This window comes from Bombina bombina, chromosome 2, assembly GCF_027579735.1.
Source record: "Bombina bombina isolate aBomBom1 chromosome 2, aBomBom1.pri, whole genome shotgun sequence".
NCBI lineage: Eukaryota > Metazoa > Chordata > Amphibia > Anura > Bombinatoridae > Bombina > Bombina bombina.
Window position 1 is genome coordinate 700,045,875 of NC_069500.1, and position 21,118 is coordinate 700,066,992.

At 39.4% G+C, this 21,118-nt stretch overlaps 1 protein-coding gene across 3 annotated transcripts in view; it reads right to left on the reverse strand.

Moving 5' to 3' along the window:
• The window catches only part of SNX30 (sorting nexin family member 30), a 221,600-nt gene extending 202,629 nt beyond the window's left edge, over positions 1-18,971 (reverse strand). For 2 of the 3 annotated variants that reach the window (XM_053702680.1, XM_053702679.1), the window contains exon 1: positions 18,154-18,971. In XM_053702680.1, coding sequence (XP_053558655.1) covers positions 18,154-18,339 — 186 coding nt within the window. In that variant the 5' untranslated portion in view covers positions 18,340-18,971. Of the gene's footprint in view, positions 1-6,440; positions 6,807-18,153 lie in introns of those variants that run through there. The other variant, XM_053702681.1, reaches the window with a different exon arrangement.
• Between the last annotated feature and the right edge of the window lie 2,147 nt (positions 18,972-21,118).

Genomic DNA, 21,118 nt, shown 5'->3' on the forward strand with positions numbered 1-21,118 from the left:
GGACCGCTCCCGGGTCCCTGGACCTGGACCCGTAACGAGGAAGCTTGGCGTTCTGGCGAGACGCCATGAGATCCATATCTGGTTTGCCCCAACGTCGAAGTATTTGGGCAAAGACCTCCGGATGAAGTTCCCACTCCCCCGGATGAAAAGTCTGGCGACTTAGGAAATCCGCCTCCCAGTTGTCCACTCCTGGGATGTGGATCGCTGACAGGTGGCAAGAGTGAGACTCTGCCCAGCGATTTATCTTTGAGACTTCCATCATCGCTAGGGAACTTCTTGTCCCTCCCTGATGGTTGATGTAAGCCACAGTCGTGATGTTGTCCGACTGAAACCTGATAAACCTCAGAGTTGCTAACTGAGGCCAAGCCAGTAGGGCATTGAGAACTGCTCTCAGTTCCAGAATGTTTATTGGAAGGAGACTCTCCTCTTGAGTCCATGATCCCCGAGCCTTCAGGGAATTCCAGACAGCGCCCCAACCTAGAAGGCTGGCGTCTGTAGTTACAATTGTCCAGTCTGGTCTGCTGAAGGGCATCCCCCTGGACAGATGCGGCCGAGAAAGCCACCATAGAAGAGAATCTCTGGTCTCCTGATCCAGATTCAGCGTAGGGGACAAATCTGAGTAATCCCCATTCCACTGACTTAGCATGCACAATTGCAGCGGTCTGAGGTGCAGGCGTGCAAAAGGAACTATGTCCATTGCCGCTACCATTAAGCCGATTACCTCCATGCATTGAGCCACTGACGGGTGTTGAATGGAATGAAGGACACGGCAAGCATTTAGAAGCTTTGTTAACCTGTCCTCTGTCAGGTAAATTTTCATTTCTACAGAATCTATAAGAGTCCCCAAGAAGGGAACTCTTGTGAGTGGTAAGAGAGAACTCTTCTCCTCGTTCACTTTCCACCCATGCGACCTTAGAAAAGCCAGTACTAACTCTGTATGAGACTTGGCAGTTTGAAAGCTTGACGCTTGAATCAGAATGTCGTCTAGGTACGGAGCTACCGAAATTCCTTGCGGTCTTAGTACCGCCAGAAGAGAGCCCAGAACCTTTGTAAAGATTCTTGGAGCCGTAGCCAACCCGAAGGGAAGAGCTACAAACTGGTAATGCCTGTCTAGGAAGGCAAACCTTAGATACCGGTAATGTTCTCTGTGAATCGGTATGTGAAGGTAAGCATCCTTTAAATCCACTGTGGTCATGTACTGACCTCTTTGGATCATGGGTAAGATTGTCCGAATAGTTTCCATCTTGAACGATGGAACTCTTAGGAATTTGTTTAGGATCTTTAAATCCAATATTGGTCTGAAGGTTCCCTCTTTTTTGGGAACCACAAACAGATTTGAGTAAAACCCTTGTCCGTGTTCCGACCGCGGAACTGGGTGGATCACTCCCATTAGTAAAAGGTCTTGTACACAGCGTAGAAACGCCTCTTTCTTTATCTGGTTTGTTGACAACCTTGAAAGGTGAAATCTCCCTTGTGGAGGAGAAGCTTTGAAGTCCAGAAGATATCCCTGAGATATGATCTCCAACGCCCAGGGATCCTGGACATCTCTTGCCCAAGCCTGGGCGAAGAGAGAGAGTCTGCCCCCCACTAGATCCGTTACCGGATCGGGGGCCCTCCCTTCATGCTGTCTTAGGGGCAGCAGCAGGTTTTCTGGCCTGCTTGCCCTTGTTCCAGGTCTGGTTAGGTTTCCAGCCTTGTCTGTAGCGAGCAACAGCTCCTTCCTGTTTTGGAGCAGAGGAAGTTGATGCTGCTCCTGCCTTGAAGTTACGAAAGGCACGAAAATTAGACTGTCTAGCCCTAGGTTTGGCTCTGTCTTGAGGCAGGGCATGGCCTTTACCTCCCGTAATATCAGCGATAATTTCTTTCAAACCGGGCCCGAATAAAGTCTGCCCCTTGAAAGGTATGTTAAGTAATTTCGATTTAGAAGTTACATCAGCTGACCAGGATTTTAGCCACAGCGCTCTGCGTGCCTGAATGGCGAATCCGGAATTCTTAGCCGTAAGTTTAGTTAAATGTACTACGGCATCGGAAATAAATGAATTAGCTAGCTTAAGGGTTTTAAGCTTAAGTGAAATCTCATCTAATGTCGCTGAGTCAAGGGTGTCTTCCAGAGACTCAAACCAAAATGCAGCCGCAGCCGTGACAGGCGCAATGCATGCAAGGGGTTGTAATATAAAACCTTGTTGAACAAACATTTTCTTAAGGTAACCCTCTAACTTTTTATCCATTGGATCAGAAAAAGCACAGCTATCCTCCACCGGGATAGTGGTACGCTTAGCTAAAGTAGAAACTTAGGGACCGTCTGCCATAAGTCCCGTGTGGTGGCGTCTATTGGAAACATTTTTCTGAATATAGGAGGGGGTGAGAAAGGCACACCGGATCTGTCCCACTCCTTAGTAATAATTTCAGTAAGTCTCTTAGGTATAGGAAAAACGTCAGTACTCGTCGGTACCGCAAAATATTTATCCAACCTACACATTTTCTCTGGGATTGCAACTGTGTTACAATCATTCAGAGCTGCTAACACCTCCCCTAGCAACACACGGAGGTTTTCCAGCTTAAACTTAAAATTTGAAATGTCTGAATCCAATTTATTTGGATCAGATCCGTCAGCTCTCCGTCCTCATGCTCTGCATATTGTGACGCAGTATCAGACATGGCCCTAGCATTATCAGTATACTCTGTTCTCATCCCAGAGTGATCTCGTTTACCTCTAAGTTCTGGCAATTTAGACAAAACTTCAGTCATAACGTTAGCCATGTCTTGTAAAGTGATTTGTAATGGCCGCCCTGATGTACTTGGCGTTACAATATCACGCACCTCCTGCGCGGGAGATGCAGGTACTGACACGTGAGGCAAGTTAGTCGGCATAACTTCCCTCTCGTTGTCTGGTGAATGTTGCTTAACATGTACAGATTGACTTTTATTTAAAGTAGCATCAATGCAATTAGTACATAAATTTCTATTGGGCTCCACCTCGGCTTTTGAACATATTGCACAGAGAGTTTCCTCTGAGTCAGACATGTTTAAACAAACTAGCAATTAGACTAGCAAGCTTGGAAATACTTTTCAACTAAATTTACAAGCAATATGTAAAAACGTTACTGTGCCTTTAAGAAGCACACAAAAACTATCACAGTTGAATAACAATGAACCGGATTAGTTATATAAATGAAAATTAGCAAAGGATTGCACACATTAGCAATGGATGATTAACCCTTAATATCAGAAAAAAACGTATAACAATTGACAATATAAACGTTTTTATCACAGTCAAGCACAGTCTCACAGGTCTGCTGTGAGTGATTACCTCCCTCAAAACTAGTTTTGAAGACCCCTGAGCTCTGTGGAGACGTCCTGGATCATGCAGGGAGAAAAAGACAGACTGTGACTGAATTTCTGATGCGTAGTAAAAGCGCCAAAATAGGCCCCTCCCACTCACACTACAACAGTGAGGGGAGCTCAGTAAACTGTTTTAATTTAAAACAACGACAGCCATGTGGAAAATAAAGCCCAAAGCAATTTTCACCTAGTACCTCAGAGAATTAAACGATTTAACATGCCAGCAAACGTTTAAAATCAAATATATGAAATGTCTTTAAAAAGCCTGCTGCTAGTCGCTCCCACTGCAAGTTAGGCTAAAAATTATATGCATACAGTATTTTCCCAGTGAAGTGCCATTCCCCAGAAATACTTAAGTGTTAACATATATACATGTCAGCCTGATACCAGTTGCTACTACTGCATTTAAGGCTGTACTTACATTATATCGGTATTAGCAGTATTTTCAAAGTCAATTCCATTCCTTAGAAAATAATATACTGCAACATACCTCTTTGCAGGTGAACCTGCCCGCTGTCCCCTGATCTGAAGTTACCTTACTCCTCAGAATGGCCGAGAACAGCAAACGGATCTTAGTTACGTCCGCTAAGATCATATACAAAAACTCAGGTAGATTCTTCTTCAAATTCTGCCTGAGAAGGAAACAACACACTCCGGTGTCGTTTAAAATAACAAACTTTTGATTGAAGATATAAAAAACTAAGTTAAATCACCACAGTCCTTTCACACATCCTATCTATTAGTTGGGTGCAAGAGAATGACTGGGTGTGACGTAGAGGGGAGGAGCTATATAGCAGCTCTGCTTGGGTGATCCTCTTGCACTTCCTGTTGGGGAGGAGTTAATATCCCATAAGTAATGATGACCCGTGGACTGACTACACTTAACAGGAGAAATATCTTTCTTTTTTTACATAGAGATGTTCAGGTGATATTTTCTAGTCGGCTTTTTACAGCTATACTGCATCACTTTCAAGTGTTTAAACATTTGGGTATTATGGCCCTTTAATACAAAGAATTGTACCTTCATTCATTTTCCTTTCATGAACAAGGTTGTGTGAAGAGTCGAAGACGAGCAAGCAGCCTCCTTTTCCTTTCTAACTATTTGTTGCACTGCTGTAGTTTAGTTAGTAATTGCAACTTAGCTCCCTCCTGTCTCCCTGTGTACAGTAGATTATCAAATCTTGTGGGGACCCCCAGAAAGTTTTAAGTCATCCCATGGGGATCCCAAACCCCCCGTTAAAGCAGCACAGACCCACCAGTCAGCGCATGTGTAATTATTGCACTCTTTTCTTAATACTTTGACTGGCACCAAAATTTTGGTGCCACAGATTTTACAAAAATTTTGCCATGTATCAATACAGAATTACATGTACACAGGTAAACTAATTTTTTAGCTGTAATTTTAGCTTCCATCTATTAATGTAAAAACATACAATAAGGTTAAAATATGACGTAATACATCTGAAACAATGAATTAAAATATATTTCCCCTCTGCTATTATCCAATATATATTTCTAACAATTATAATCCTATACACTATATCAGTGTTTTTCAACCAGTGTGCCGTGGCACACTAGTGTGCCGTGAGAAATCCTCAGGTGTGCCGCGGCAGACTGACAACAGTGTGGGGGTGTCCCTCTTTCAAATTTTTAAATATTGGGAGGTATGTGACAGGCTCATCCGGCATCATTTACAACCATGACACTGACATTCATTCAGACAATCATTATGATTGTTTGTGAATGAATGTCAATATGTCATGTATAGTTTGTAGGAGGCATGGCATGACAGCATAGTACAGTGTGTATGTATATATATATATATATATATATATATATATATATATATATATATATATATATATATATATATATATATATATATATACACACACACACATTGTATATATATCCTGTATTAGGCTACAATGTGTGAATTTGTAAAATTTTTGGATGGTGGTGTGCCACAGGATTTTTTTATGTAAAAAAGTGTGCCACGGGAAAAAAAAGGTTGCAAATCACTGCACTATATGGCCAAAAAGTATTTGGACAACTTACTATCACACCTCTAAGAGCTTGTTGGACATCGCATTCCAAACCCATAGGCAAGAAACTGCAGCGCCAGGAACCAGGGTGGGGGGGGGGGGGTATTGGGAAAGATCTTTTGTAGTAAGAAAAAAAATATTATTGTTTATTTGTTTACTGCCCCTTTAATTGTTTTTATTTTTTTTACTATCCAATCTTTTATCACGGTTTTTTTAACTTAATTTTTTTTTTTTTTTATTAAAGTCACCATTGCCTTTCTACCACAAAGGGTATGTATCCTGTACCAAAAGTTCCATGGGGTACAACCCTGGTGCCTAGTGGTGATGAGGGGCACTGACATGCACGTAGACCCCTTACCCAGAACTTATGGAATTCAGAACTATAAACAGTTGAAACCCAGCCAATATGATAGATAACCTGGAGGGGGGAAAGAGACAGTAACATTACTAATGGCACTCTGCTGTCCCATCACCAGCACTAGACACTAGTGTCACTCCCCCAAAGACCTCCAGGGGGGGGGGGTGATTTGATCCTATTTGTTTTTGTTTTTTTAAATAAACTTTTTTATATCATTCAGGTAAAGAAATTGAAATACATAATAAAAAAAAACAGAATGGGATATGACAGTTGCCCCTTCTCTTTACTACAGCTCAAATAGTCTGATCAACTTTCCCAAATATACATTCATTTAATACGCTTGGCGCTGAAAACCCAATTCCAGGAGCACATTAAAATGAATGTTCTTGGCACTGAAGGTGTTAAAATAAATACATCAATATCACAAACTGATCTACAGCCCCAGCCTGCAATTTATCATTATGGCACTATAAATTAAAAACAGATACTCATCAATATGTGTATCAAGAGACAAAAAACAACAACTAAGGCTTAAGGGCATAACCCAAGTAAATATTTACAAAAAAACAATACAAAAAAAAAAAGATACAATAAAAAAAAAAAGTGTTTAAGGCACAGAGAAGGAAGAAGCTATTCACGTGATAGATTCAGGCATTATACATACACACATTATATAACATATGAGAACTCCTTACTTTTAGCTGGTCGATATGAACCATTTCCATTGTTTAAATAAGTTGTGTTCTTTGCACAACACTCGTTGGCCGATTGTTTATCCCATACAGTTCAGTGGATGCATCTAATCACTTTTAAGCCATTGCTATGTCACTAAATCTAACACACTCACTTGTCCCTCCCACAGCTCAGCCTCCATTTGTACTACATTGTATGCCATAAGTAGGCACTGGTCTGACTGAAAACCACCAAGCCCATTGTATGAATGACAACAGTGTGCTGTAAACACGGCTGTGCTCTGATCCTAAAACATAAAAAGGAATCCTTCACATTATCCTTCTACCATTATTATAAACATTATTTAGTTGTCAGGAGAAAGAAAATCTATGTCCAGGAAAGAGGGCAATCAATTTAGCTGCATAGTGGATACGTTATAGGAAATGTTTATCTCATTACTCAACAGGTTGAGAACAAATGCATTTGGGTGTGTATAATTTAAACAAAACATGTTATGAAATCTTGTTCTTTCCTAGATACAGGAGTGTACTATATGTATGAACCATATACTGTACACTGAATAATGAAAGTTTGACTTTAGTGAACCTCTCTCTCTCATCCAGGAGGATATCAAAAATATATAAAATCTGGAAGCGAGACAGAAAAATGAAGAACCAGCAGAGCTGTACAATTGTTTTGCATACAGACATACTGTAAGTAGAATAATCAACAACAAATAAATAGGTCCTAGAGGTAACATTCTAGAAACTGTTGCCCCCAGGATTCCTTAATACCTGTTCTATTGCAGCAGCTTGAACCACAGATCCAGTGTATGAATAACTGCAAGTGGTCAGGAACTTCCTACTGATTGTCAACCCAAAACAGACAAAGTTAATTTGAAACACACAGCAGTGCACTTTTAAAGGGACATAATACTCATATGTTAAATCACTTGAAACTGATGCAGTATAACTAAAAAGCTGACAGGAAAATATCACCTGAGCATCTCTAAGATATTTTACCTCACAATCTCCTCAGCTCTGCAGAGTAAGTTCTGTGTAAAAAGTTATACTTCACCTGCTCCCAGCTGCAGGTAAAAATAAAAAAAAAAAAATGAAGAAATGAACAGCAGCCAATCAGCATCAGCAGTGCTGAGGTCATGAACTCTTACTGTGATCTCATGAGATTTGACTTAACTCTCATGAGATTTCATAGTAAGCTTCCTTTACCTGATTGGTGAAATAATATGAGAGTTCACGATGCTCATCCCTTCAGATGTCCCAGGACAGACACACTAATATGCTGCTTAGAAATCCTTTACAATGGGATGTGGCTACTGAGGAACTTTTGAGGTAAAATATCTTTCTTTTTTACATAGAGATGCTCAGGTGATATTTTCTAGTCAGCTTTTTACAGCTATGCTGCATCACTTTCAAGTGTTTAAACATTTGGGTATTATGGCCCTTTAATTCTATAAGGACATTTTATGCTTTGGTGGTGGGAGCATTTGTGCACATGCAAGTGGCCTACTGTTGTATGCTCAGTGTTAGAGTTCACACAAAATGTTGTTATTACAAAGCCTATGATAACTATTCAAGGAAGCATTTATGCAAACAACAAGTTAGGTGCCCCATATGGCATCCGGCTCGTGGGGCACGCAACAAATGGATGAAGCCTGATTCGTCATCGCTCAGCTAAAGGAAGAATGAAATGCAGCCGGAGGAACGGCACAATGTTTACCTTCACAAAATGGTAACTAGTTTTCAAATAAAGTAAAGTAAAGAAAAATGTAATCAATTAAAGTCCCCCTGTTTTGCAGACTAAAATGTATATACACTGTTCATTAAATTAAGACACTTTACAAATCACTTTAAAGTCCAACGCAATAAACCTATTAAATCTATTAACCCCTAAACTGCCAAAGCCCACAACGCAAACTACCTATTAAAACTAATAACCCCTAAACTGTCATCCCACACAACGTAAATAATTAAATTACTAAGCCCCCTAACCCAACACCCCCTAAATAAACCCAAATTACAAAATACTAAAGTTACAAACTATTAAAATAAAAAAAAAACTAACATTACTTTAAAATTACAACAAAAATAAAAGTATAAATTAAAGTGACAGCCTGGGCAAAATTAAAATTCTGCTGTAGACTGTCCCTTTAAAGTGAAGGTCCATTTTGATGAATTAGTGCCTGGTTTTTAATAAACCTATTAAACGAGGGCAATTTTATTAATCAAAATTGACATTTCGACGTTTTCTTCAAAAACTTACCTTTTAATCCTGGCAGCCGCTCCAGCACTTCCTCCGCCCGTCGCAAGCCGTCTTCGCGGGTCAAAAATGACGAATCCAGCTTCCTCCAATCACAGTGTTGCATCAGGCCACGATTCCCCGGGGGTTGGGGGAGCTGCGATTGGAGGAAGCCTGATTCGTCATTTCTGACGTCTGCAGAGGCTTCCGACGGACGGGGGAATTGCTGGAGCGGCATTCAGGATTAAAAAGGTAAGTTTTTGAAGAAAACAGTGAAATGTCAATTTTGATTAATTAAAGTGCCCTTGTTTTTAATAGGATTATTAAAAACAAGAGCACTAATTCATCAAAATGAACCTTCACTATAAGCTACAATTACAGAAAATAAAAAAAAATCTAATATTTCAGAAAATAAAAAAACTAAAAATTATCAAATTTTACAAAATTATACCTAATTGCTATGAAAATAAAAAAGCCCCCCCAAAATAAAAATAAAAACCCTAATCTAATGCTAAACAACCAGTAGCACTTAAAAGGGCTTTTTGCAGGGCATTGTCCTAAGTTAAACAGCTCTTTTAAATTCAAAATATACAAAGTCCCCCCTAACAGTAAAACCCCCCACCCATCAAATCCCCCCCCCCAAAAAAAAAAAAAACACTAAAAAACCTAAACTACCCATTGCCCTAAAAAGGGCATTTGTTCGGGCATTGCCCTTAAAAGGGCATTTAGCTCTTTTACAAATTGCCTACCCTAATCTAAATTAGGTGAAATCTTCTTCCAAGCGGCGACCTTTGTGTATTTTGAATGTAAAAGAGCTGTTTAACTTAGGGCAATGCCCTGCAAAAAGCCCTTTTAAAGGGCTACTGGTAGTTAAGCATTAAATTGGGGGGGGGGGGGGGTATTTTGGGGGGGCTTTTTATTTTCATAGGGATTAGGTATAATTTTTTCAAATTTGATAATTTCTGTAATATAAGATTTTTTTTTCTGTAATTGTAGCTTAAAGGGACAGTCTACAGAGCAGACATTTAATTTTGACTAAACTGTCACTTTAAAAATTAAAAAAAACTAAGTATAAATTAAAGTAATGTTAGCTTTTTTTATTTTACTAGTAACTTTAGTATTTTGTAATTTAGGTAATTTGGGCTCATTTAGGGGATTTTAGGTTAGGGGGCTTGGTAATTTAATTATTTGAGTTGTGTGGAATGGCGTTTTAGGGGTAAATAGTTTTAATAGGTAGTTTGCGTTGTGAATTTGGTGGTTTAGGGGTTAATAGATTTAATAGGTTTATTGCGTTGTGGGTTAATGACGGATTAGGGGTTAATAGTTTTATTAGGTAGTTTGCGATGTTGGGGTTGGCAGATTTAGGGGTTAATACTTTATTTTTAGTTGCGGTGTGGGTTTGATGGTGGATATAGGGGTTAATACACTTTATTAATTATTGTGGTGGGGGATTGCGGTTGACAGGTAGATATTGCGCATGCGTTAGGTGTTAGTTTATTTTTGCAGGCAGTTTTGGGAGTTACGGTGCTCCCATACTGAGCACAAGGCTTGCTGCGGCTGCCTTTGTGTGGCGAGCTGAAAATGGAGTAACATTTCTCCATTTTCGCCACGTAAGTCCTTGCGCTGAATATTGGATACCAATTTGCGATGCGGCCCCATGTTAGCTTTTGGGAGTAAAAACTGCGGGCGATGGGTGAAATATACATGCCGCATTTATATGCGGCGCTGTATATTGGATACCAAAACTGCGTAAATGCTGGCGACGCGGCATATGTAATGGGGCTCTAAGTACTATGACATTGTCTTTTTATCATGCATTTGTTTATTATGCAGATCTATTGTATTTACTGGTCCTTTAACACACACATTATACATATATAGTTAAAATATTAGCAGTTGGTATAGTGAGCAAAGAATAATATTATTCAATAGGGATGTTAATCAAACTGTCAAAAGAAGCCTGCAAATCTGGTAGGGCCACTCATAAATCAGTATCTCAGCAGAAGAAATAATTAACAAATAAGACACATAAAATTATATATATATATATATATATATATATATATATATATATATATATATATATATACACACACATACACATATATATATATATATATATATATACACATATATATACACATACACATATATATATATATATATATATATATATATATATATATTTATTTATTACACATACACACACACACATACACATATATACACATTATATATATATATATATATCATGTTAAACTCAATTATAAAGCACTATAAAAACTCAAAATACATAAATTGAGTTAGATACTTTGAGATATGATAAAATGAGCAATATCAAATAGAAAAAAATGGACATGAAACCCCAAAAATTTCTCATGATTCAGAGATTATACCATTTTTAACAACTTTCCAATTTACTTCCGCTATCAATTTTGCTTTATTCTCTTGGTACCTTTTATTGAAGCAGCAAAAATGCACTCCTGGGAGTTAGCTGAGAACACATTTGTAAGCCAATGAAATTTGACACACAAGTTCAGCAACCAATCAGCAGCTAGCTCCAAGCTCATCTAGATATGCTTTACAGCAAAAGATACCATGAGAATGAAGCAAATTAGATAATAGAAATAAATTGGAAAGTTTTTTTTTAAATTGTATGCTCTACCCAAATCATAAAAGAAAAAATTTGTGTTTCTTTTTTTTTTATATATATTATATATATACCCCAATACCCTTTTCTTTAGACACTGATGCAGAGAGAGCCACTCTGTGGCCCTCTCTGCATCGGCCAGCAATGGTGCAGATCGTTGGTGGGTGGGAGCCATAGCAGGGTGGCGGGTGAAGAGTAAAACCCATAGAATTCTAGTCAAAAGCTGGGGTCTCTCTCATCCTCTATCAATAGTGTTGCACACGTGAAACACTGAAGTTCCTTCTGCTCCAGTATGTCAGAGTCTCCTTGAGTATCTTAAGGCAAAAGGGTGGCAGAGTGCACCTCAACTAGCAACACCTCAACCTCTGCAGCTAATGCAGACACATGGCTACACTCAGATTCCAAAATCTCCAGCAGCCCGGTCTCAATAGCCTCCACCTCCCAGTAGAGAGAGCTTACACAGTAACTAGAGCCGGGCACAGTTGTGAGCTGCAAGTAAGATTCTTCTATTTGATTTGTTTGCATCACCTCAGCACACTACATATATGAAATCTGTTTAGGCCACTCACCAAGGCCAATGTTTAACCTCAGTAAAAGCACTAAAAGTGCTTTGTAGGCCAGATCTCTTAATCATTCCAAATTCCTTTGCAGAATTTAAAAAGCAAATACAAAACATTAGAACAGCATAAGAATTTGCAATAATGGGGTCACCGGTGGGTAGAGGCCGGATCGTTTGTAGAGCCACCGCTGCATGCTGCACCGTTCTGGCTCTTTAGGGATGAGAATATCCTTACTAGTTGGCACAGATGGATCAGCAAGCCAAGTTGCAACAAAGTATAAAGTGGATGACTCTTCAGTAGAGTGATTAGCTAGCTCCCAGCAGTGCATTGCTGCTCCTAGGTATGATTTCCCACAAAAGATACTAAAAGAACAAAGAAAAATTAGATAACAGACACTAAATTGGAAAGTTGCTTAAAATTATATGCTCTCTCACTGGTTTTCAAGCCTATCCCCAGGCCTCCCCAACAGGCCAGGTTTTCAGGATCACCTTGGGTGAGAGCAGGTAATATAACTATCTTTACTAATCAGCTGATTATTTCACCTATGCTCTAGTTCACATATCCTCAAAAATTGTCCTGTTAGGGAGGCCTCTGAATCATAATTTTGAATTTATGTCCCTTTAAAACCATATGAAAAAAATAAACTATAAGTATATAGACAGTACTATGCAAGGCATATTATTTCTGAAATGATTTCCTACAAAACTCCATGTGATATAGCTAACCTATTTAATACCAGTTGTGTGTCTTTTTAAAGGGATATGGTAGTCAAAATTAAACTATCATGATGTGCATACAATTAAAAAAACATTTCCCATTTTACTTACGTTTTGTATCGCTTGCATTATACGCATGTAACAAACCCATTATACAATGTGATTTTTCCCAGGCAAAGATATGAACCACATATGAGCTGCAGTGCATTACTGTAATTTAACTAAAACACATCTGGTGAGCCAATGAAGACAGGCATATTTGTGTAGTCACCAATTAACAGTGTCTAATAGTGCACTCACTGCTGCTCCTGAGCCTACCTCAAATACGTACACTACGAAAACCAAGCACATTTGATAATTAAATTGGAAAATCTCTTAAAATTGCAGTCTATACGAACCATGAAGGTTTGGTTTTAAATTTTCATGTTCCTTTAAAGTAATTTTGCAAGGCTTTTAATAATGCATCTGATAAGGTCCATATCAGTTTGCTTACACAGTGCATGTTATTTCCTGAGCACTGAAAAAGATAAATCCTTTCAAAGGAAACATTGTCGGATCTAATATTTGAAATGTTTCATATTATTGTGCAGATTAAGGGCTAGTTTCCATTGAGGTGGTAAAGTTTGGAAACTGGTTGTAACATAGAAATTATCCAAACTTAACTTGTTATTTATTCAGCTAGAACAGGATCCTTCAAACTTTTTCCCCTAAGACCAAGTTCCATGATACCACATACCTTTGAGACCCAATTTTTATACTTGTTTATTTCTTAAGAAATTTTCAGACCAACATGATAGCTGCAATTTTTGGCAAAGAGACTAAAATATGTGCATGCTTTATTCCTGATTGTAATCAAATTTGAATGTGTTGTAAAAACATAACAACACACACACTCTCATATAACACACATTTTCATGTAACCCACACACACACACACTCAAGTCACGACCCAGTACACATGGTGGTGTGACCCAGTACACATGGTGGTGTGACCCAGTACACATGGTGGTGTGACCCAGTAATAGGTCCCGACCCGTGGTTTGAAGAACCCCGAGCTAGAGCATGCAGTTTTAAACAACTTTCCAATTTACTTCAATTATTAAATTTGTTTTGTTCTCTCAATATCCTTTGTTTAGAGTAAACCTAGGTAGGCTAATAGGAGCATGCACGTGCCTTTAGCAGTCTATGGCACCAATGTTTGAAACATTGCAATAAACAGTGTTATACAATGTTACAAACACTGCTGCCAGGTGGCTATAGACAAGTGCATGCTCCGGACCTCACCTAGGATTACTCGTTAACAAAGGCTACTAAGAGAACTAAGCAAAATTGATTATTTATAGTTTATTGAAAGTTGTTTTAAATTGATGAGACAGAGCACATAATTTTAGTTTGATTTTACTGTTCCTTTAAAAATAAAAGCTGATCTTTAGGTCAATGTAACATGTGCCCGGGTGCTCACTATAATCTGGAACATAAAGAAAAACGTACTCTCCGGCTCTTTAAACTCCAAAAAAGTATCCTAAAATGTATTTGGAAACCATGTATACACAGGTTTCTTTGTTTTTTTAATCTCTTGATAAAGAGAGAATTTTTGTATACAAAGATTGCCCTTTCTTTATGCTCAGTAATAAATATATATATTATTTATTTATTTTTAATAGCTCACTAGCCATTGGCGAGTTGAAATTTAACAGTGGTGAGTGAAAGTTAGTGAGTGAATGTCTACAATATTATCTAAAGGGATATTATATATCCATGAAATGGCAAAAATATGTCATTCCTCAGTAGCCTTATAGCACTTTGCAGATATTGCTCTTTTTACAAATGAAAGGTTCATGGCAACCCTGGGTCAAGCAAGTTTATCAGCGCCATTTTTCATATGTGTACATTAATACACACCACCAGCAAAGAGATTATGACTCATTGAAGGCTCAGATGATAATTAGATTTTTGTAGCAATAAAGCATTTTTTTAACTAAGGTATGAACATTGTTTTCTTTAGGCATAATGCTATTGCACACTTAACCCCTGTACGACGCTGGTCGTTATGCCCTTAAGGACCACCGACGTACCCTGTACGTTGCTGCAGTCCTGGGCTTCTCTCTGCTGCGATCTCACTAAAAATAGCGAGATCGCACTATTTCTGCATGCTCCATGAGTGGGGCACTGCAGAAATAGATTTGCAGAGTTACCGATGCAGAGAGGGACACTCTGTGGTCCTCTCTGCATCGGGCAGTCGGTGGGAGCCATAGCAGGGAGGCAGGTGGGCGGCCCATCGCTGGAGCTGTTCCGGTAATGCCGGGGGGGATCTAAGTTCCGGTCATGCGCAGGAGCCCGCTTCAGATCACAAGTGATCAAGTATAAGAGAAGGTGGAAGAGGGGAAGAAAGAAGAAATAAAAGGTTGGGAAAGGGATCTGGGAGGGAGGGGGGGGTATGGAGGGAGCCAACTTAAAATGATAGGGATTAAAAAGGATGGGGTAAAAAAAAAACAAAAAAACGGGGGGGGGGGGGAGATCAAGGAGAAGCCAACACTACAAAATAATATGAAAAAAAAGCCTTTTATTTTAGCACTGGCAGACTTTTTGCCAGTACTCAAAAATTAAGATGGCGGTGACAATGGTGAGGGCCGAGACCTTTTTGAGGGGGGTCAGGGAGGGATCGGGATGGGATGCGTCAGGTGGGAGGCTGATCTCTACACTTAAGCTAAAATTAACCCTACAAGCTCCCTAATTAACCCCTTCACTGCTGGGCATAATACAAGCGAGGTGCACAGCGGCATTTAGCGGCCTTCTAATTACCAAAAAGTAATGCCAATGCCATATATGTCTGCTATTTCTGAACAAAGGGGATCCCAAAGAACCATTTACAACCATTTTTGCCATAATAGCACAAGCTGTTTGTAAATAATTTCAGTGAGAAAAGTAAAGTTTGTGAAAAAGTTAGTGAAAAAATGAACTTTTTTTTTTTTTTATTTGATTGCATTTGGCAGTGAAATAGTGGCATGAAATATACCAAAATGGGCCTAGATCAATACTTTGGGTTGTCTACTAAAAAATATATATACATGTCAAGGGATATTCAGGGATTCCTGACAGATATCAGTGTTACAATGTAACTAGCGCTAATTTTGAAGAAAAAAAAAATGGTTTGGAAATAGCAAAGTGCTACTTGTACTTATTGCCCTTTTACTTGCAAAAAAAAGCAAAGAACATGTAAACATTGGGTATTTCAAAACTCAGGACAAAATTTAGAAACTATTTAGCTATTGGGTGTTTTTTGGTGGTTGTAGATGTGTAAGATTTGGGGGGTCAAAGTTAGAAAAAGTTTTTTTCATCATATTTTATAAAAAAAAATTAAAGTAAATTATAAGAAATAATGAAAATAATTGTATCTCTAGAAAGTCCATTTAATGGCGAGAAAAACGGTATATAATAATATGTGTGGGTAAAGTAAAATTAGTAGGAGGAAAATTACAGCTAAACACAAACACCACAGGAATGTAAATATAGCCCTGGTCCAGTAAAGGTCCAGAATAATGTTATATAATTCTGCACACAGAATTATATAACATTATTTAAGCGGTAACTTTGAAAATCAAAAGTATTTCCCAATTTTGCTGTGCAACGTTGGACTCCGCTCCAGGATCTACTGAGCAGGTTGCGCTATTGGAATAAATGTAGCTCGCTCCCGCTCTTGTCTAGTAGCGGGAGCGAGCTACATTTATTCCAATAGCGCGACCAGGCATGCTGTAACTAGCCAGCAAGCCCACAAAGCGTCTTGGATATTGGAGTCCAACGTTACACAGCAAAATTGGGAAATGCTTTTAATTTTCAAAGTTACCGCTTAAATAATGTTATATAATTCTGCACTGTGTGCAGAATTATATAACATTATTCTGAACCTTTACTGTCCCTTTAAGGGTAAGAAAATGAAAAATTGTCTGGTCCTTAAAGTGAAAATCAATCCTAGCGTAGTATTAGAACAAATAAATGGGACTTTCATTCATGAAGTATAAGATACTTCATGTAGAAAGCTCCTTTGTTTCAACCGCTACAGCAGCCCATGGCTAAAAAAAAAATTGGTAAGAGGTGACGTTCCCATGGGCACCAAGCCGGATTTACCGCACGGTTATTGGCCAAGAGGTGAAAACCTCTTAACAAAAAAAATTTTTTAGCCGTGGGCTGCTGTAGCAGCTAAGAATGGCGATCTGTTGAAACAAATAAAGGAGCTTTCTACATGAAGCATATTATACTTCATGAATGAAAGTGCCCTTTATTTCTTTTAATAGTCAATCCTAGTGTTTGTACAAGGGGTTAATAGACTACAGTATAGAGTAAATATAACTTTTACATGCACTAGGAAACAGAGATTAGTGTGACTCACTTCATTGCGGTGGTATGGAACTAAACCTGCAATATCACCAAGGTACGCCTGAAGAGAGATAGATATATATATATATAGCACTTCTTGGGTCAGCTTGCCAGGGTGCATGCAGAAAATGAATATCAATAAACAAATGGCTAACACGCACTGGTCCTTTTACTTATGTGCTTTTATTTGTTGACAAATAAAAGCACATAAGTAAAAGGACCAGTGAGTGCTAGCCATTTGTTTATTGATATAGATTATATATATATATAAAAATGTAATTATTTTTATTTAAACTTGAGCATCAGGAAGGCTCACCTAAAAATACATTACACATTTCCAAAACAATAATAGCAATCAGTGCAATTTCAGGAGTCCTTACCATTATTTGGTTCCCATGATCTTCACTGTTGTTTATGCAATAATCACAGAAAAACACATTGATGCTTTCACTTGTTTTTGTTCAAAATCATTTGCAATTAGTATTCACATATTTAAAACAAATATTAGTGATGTACAGACACTATCTCCCATAATCCTTAGCAAAATCATATGTTCTTTATTATCACTTAGTCCTTTGTAATCACAATAATGCTTCTTTCATAAAAGGCAACTAATAACTCACATGCTTACAATACACAGCTACACTACCACCTTAATATAGAAAGTTACTCATCTACATGTCAGATTTTTTTTGTTATACACTACATTTTCTGCATAAAAAAAAACAAAAATCAATACAGCAAAGCAGCAATAAAAAAAAAACACAATATGTATCAGAAGTTTATTTCATCGTCTATTGTCAAAAAAGACAGTTATGTATTAAACACATTTTTTGGAGGAGGGGATAAATGACAAATTCAACTTATTCAAGTGTCGCTGTAGAAGATCTGCAGAAGTTTTTATCGATATGTACGCTCTAGCAAAGCAATGCAAAAATACGAGGCCAGCAAAGCTCATCCATTTAAATAAAATGTATACATAAACATATGTTATGACGACGAATAAGCGCAAGAGTACTTCACACAAACCGTATCCAGGTCACACTATTATAATATCCACTTCATAGACAACAGAGGCACAGCATTAACCCCTTGTTTGTCAGAGACCAACAACATGCGTTGCAGATTTTACCGGCACTCAAGGTTTACTATATATTTTAGATCCCTGATGGCTTACCTTGTCTGCTATACTGCTGGGTTCGGTGTGGGGTAGGTCCGGGCTTGGCGTACCACTAATAATTGCCCCTTCACCACATTCTGCCTCATCTTCAGCCCCGGGGGAGCAGCTGAGAGGGTGTTTTATGTCGTGCAGGGACTTCTGCCCAGAAGAGGTCAAAGATTTAGGTGTACTTGAGCCTGACATATTTAGCAGATTAGAGAATCATAAAAAAAAATAAAAAAAATGCAAAATTAAAGCTTATGTCAATAACCCAAAGTCATGGCCACATCACCAGGGAGCTGCACACAAACAGCATGGGAGTGGGTGTCCGGTGGGGCTGGAGGTGTAATATAAGGATTAATTCAGGAAAGTCATTTACAAAATCAAGATTATGTGATGCTTGAACTGCAACGCAAACAGGCAGAAAACCATCAGCAGTAACCGCCTCAGTCACATTACATCTGCCTCAGTCACATTACATCATCCGTGTTGCCTACAACATACAGGTTTTTTTCCCCACTCTCTAACAATTGGAAGTGCTCGTTGTCTTCTTTACTAGCAAAAATCTATCCAACCCTCCCCTGGGTCGAGGCTTGTTGCTCCAGAAGCAATGGAGAAAATGAGGTTCAGCAAAGCGTCTGTCAGCAACTCCACTCAGAGTCTTTCTGCCCTTCCTTTAGGTCCTTCACGCACAAAAACAAATAATTTTAAACAAAATCGAGTTTACATGAAACCAGTGGAGCAAGAAGAGCTGTAACAGTTCCAGCTTTCCTCAGACTCCTCCTTTTTCTCTTTCTATCTCTTTTTTCCTCCATTCCAATTTAACCCCCTCCCATTCTCTGTGACTAAGAGGAAGTTAACCTCAAGCCTTGGTTGCAGGAAGTGTTTGTTAGGACTGTGCTCTGTCTGTACTATAAAGCAGATAGTTTTCGGATTGCTTTAGTACATGTTTACAGTACTGCAAACATAAGCCAGTGTGTCAAGCTTTGACATCTCTTAAATATTTGTAATCATTTGAACTGTGTCCAAACATTTTACATTTGAAGATCTATTGAAATATGACTTTAATATAGTACTTTGCTTTGTATTGATCTATTATATATATATATATATATATATATATATATATATATACTGAAAATGCTTTCATACTGTTTAATTGTATCCTGATAACTACAGAATATAAGAGCTTTATTGTGAAACCAGTGTTTTCAAGAGGCACTTGGAGAGCACTGCATCAATGGCTGATTGCTTTTCTTCCCACACAAGGTCAAGGGCTGTTGCAAATCAAGCACAGGGGCTGGCAGAGGGACTTTAGGGTACAGGTCTAAAGTTGGTTTTATATTTAAGTTGCCCCTGCTCACCAATATTCACCCAGGGAAAATGGCCCCTGCTTGCAAATATATCCCTAGGTACACTTGGAGAGTGGCCCCTGCTTGCTAATAGGCTGTGATATCCAAAGTTAATGGAAACAGCATACCTTTATCTTTTCCAGTGGGGCACGGAGTGACAGACTTGCCAAGTCTCCTCAATATCCAAAAAATTCAAAGAACTCCAGCCTCCACATTCAATAAAAGACCTTTATTCTTTCACATATAGGGTCCCAGCAACATATACAATGTTTCAAGCCAACGTTGTATATGTTGCTGGGACCCTATATGTGAAAGAATAAAGGTCTTTTATTGAATGTGGAGGCTGGAGTTCTTTGGATTTTTTGCTAATAGGCTGTGACAGTGGCCCCAGCTTGCCAACAAAAACCCTGGTGCCACAGGAAAGTGCCCCCTGCTCACTAATATGCACCTAGGTACCCAAGGAAAGTGGCTCCTGTAGACAAATAGGTTCAGAGGCACACAGGAAAGTGCCCCCTACTTGCCAATACGTGCCCAGGCACTCCAGGATAGTGTCCCCAGCTTGTCAATAGGCACCCCCAGAAAAGTGGCTCCTGGTCACTAATAGCCTCCTAGGAACCCTCAAGGAAATGGCCCCTGCTCACCAATATGCACCCAGGTACTTCTGTGCAGCAGCACCTGCTCACTATGGTGACAGTGGCCCATGCTTGCCAATAGACACCCAGGCACTCCAGGAGAGTGTCCCGAGCTCATCAACAGGAGCCTAGGCAACCCAATAAAGTGTCCCCTACTTGCTGCTTAGGAACCCTGAAGGCGAGTGGACCCTGCTCAGCAAAAGGTTTCCAGCCCCCCGGGAAAATGGCCCCTGCTTGCCAATAGATGCCCAGACACTCTAAGAGAGTGTCCCCACCCTAAGAAAGTGTCCCTTGTTCATCAATAGGGCCCTATGAACCCCAGGAAAGTGGCCGGTGCACGCCAATAGCTGCTTAGGAACCCTCAAGGAAAGTTGCCCCTGCTTGACAATATGAGCCAAAGCACCCTAGAAAATGGCTTCTGTTTGCCAGTAGGCACCCCAGTAAAGTGGCCCCTCTTCACCAAAACATGCCTACCTACTGACCTGCAGAGGCCACTTTCCCAGGGTGCCTGTGCACCAATTAGTGAGGAGGGGCCACTTTTCTTGAGGGTTCCTAGACGGCTATTGACAAGCAGGAGACACTTTCCCATGGTGCCTTTTGGCAGGTGCTATTTTCCCAGGGTGCTTGGGTGTTTATTGGCAAGCAAGGGCTTTCCCAGGGTGTCTGGGCTCCTAATGGCAAGCATGGGCCACATTCCCGCTATGCCTGGGTGCCTAATAGCGAGCAGGGACTACTTTATCACGGTGACAGTAAGCCAATTGGCGAGCAGGGGCCACTTTCTCAAGGTGTCTGTGCACCGATTGTCAAGCATAGGCCACTTTCTCAGAATGTATTGCAACATATTGGCTAGTAGGGGCCACTTTCCCAGGCTGATTGGATCCCTTTTGGCTAGTAGTGGCCACTTTTCTGGGGTGCCTCGGAGCCTATTGGCAAGCAGGGGCCACATTCCCATTGTGAATATCACAGCACCCAAGATACGAACACTGCAAAGTATATCCA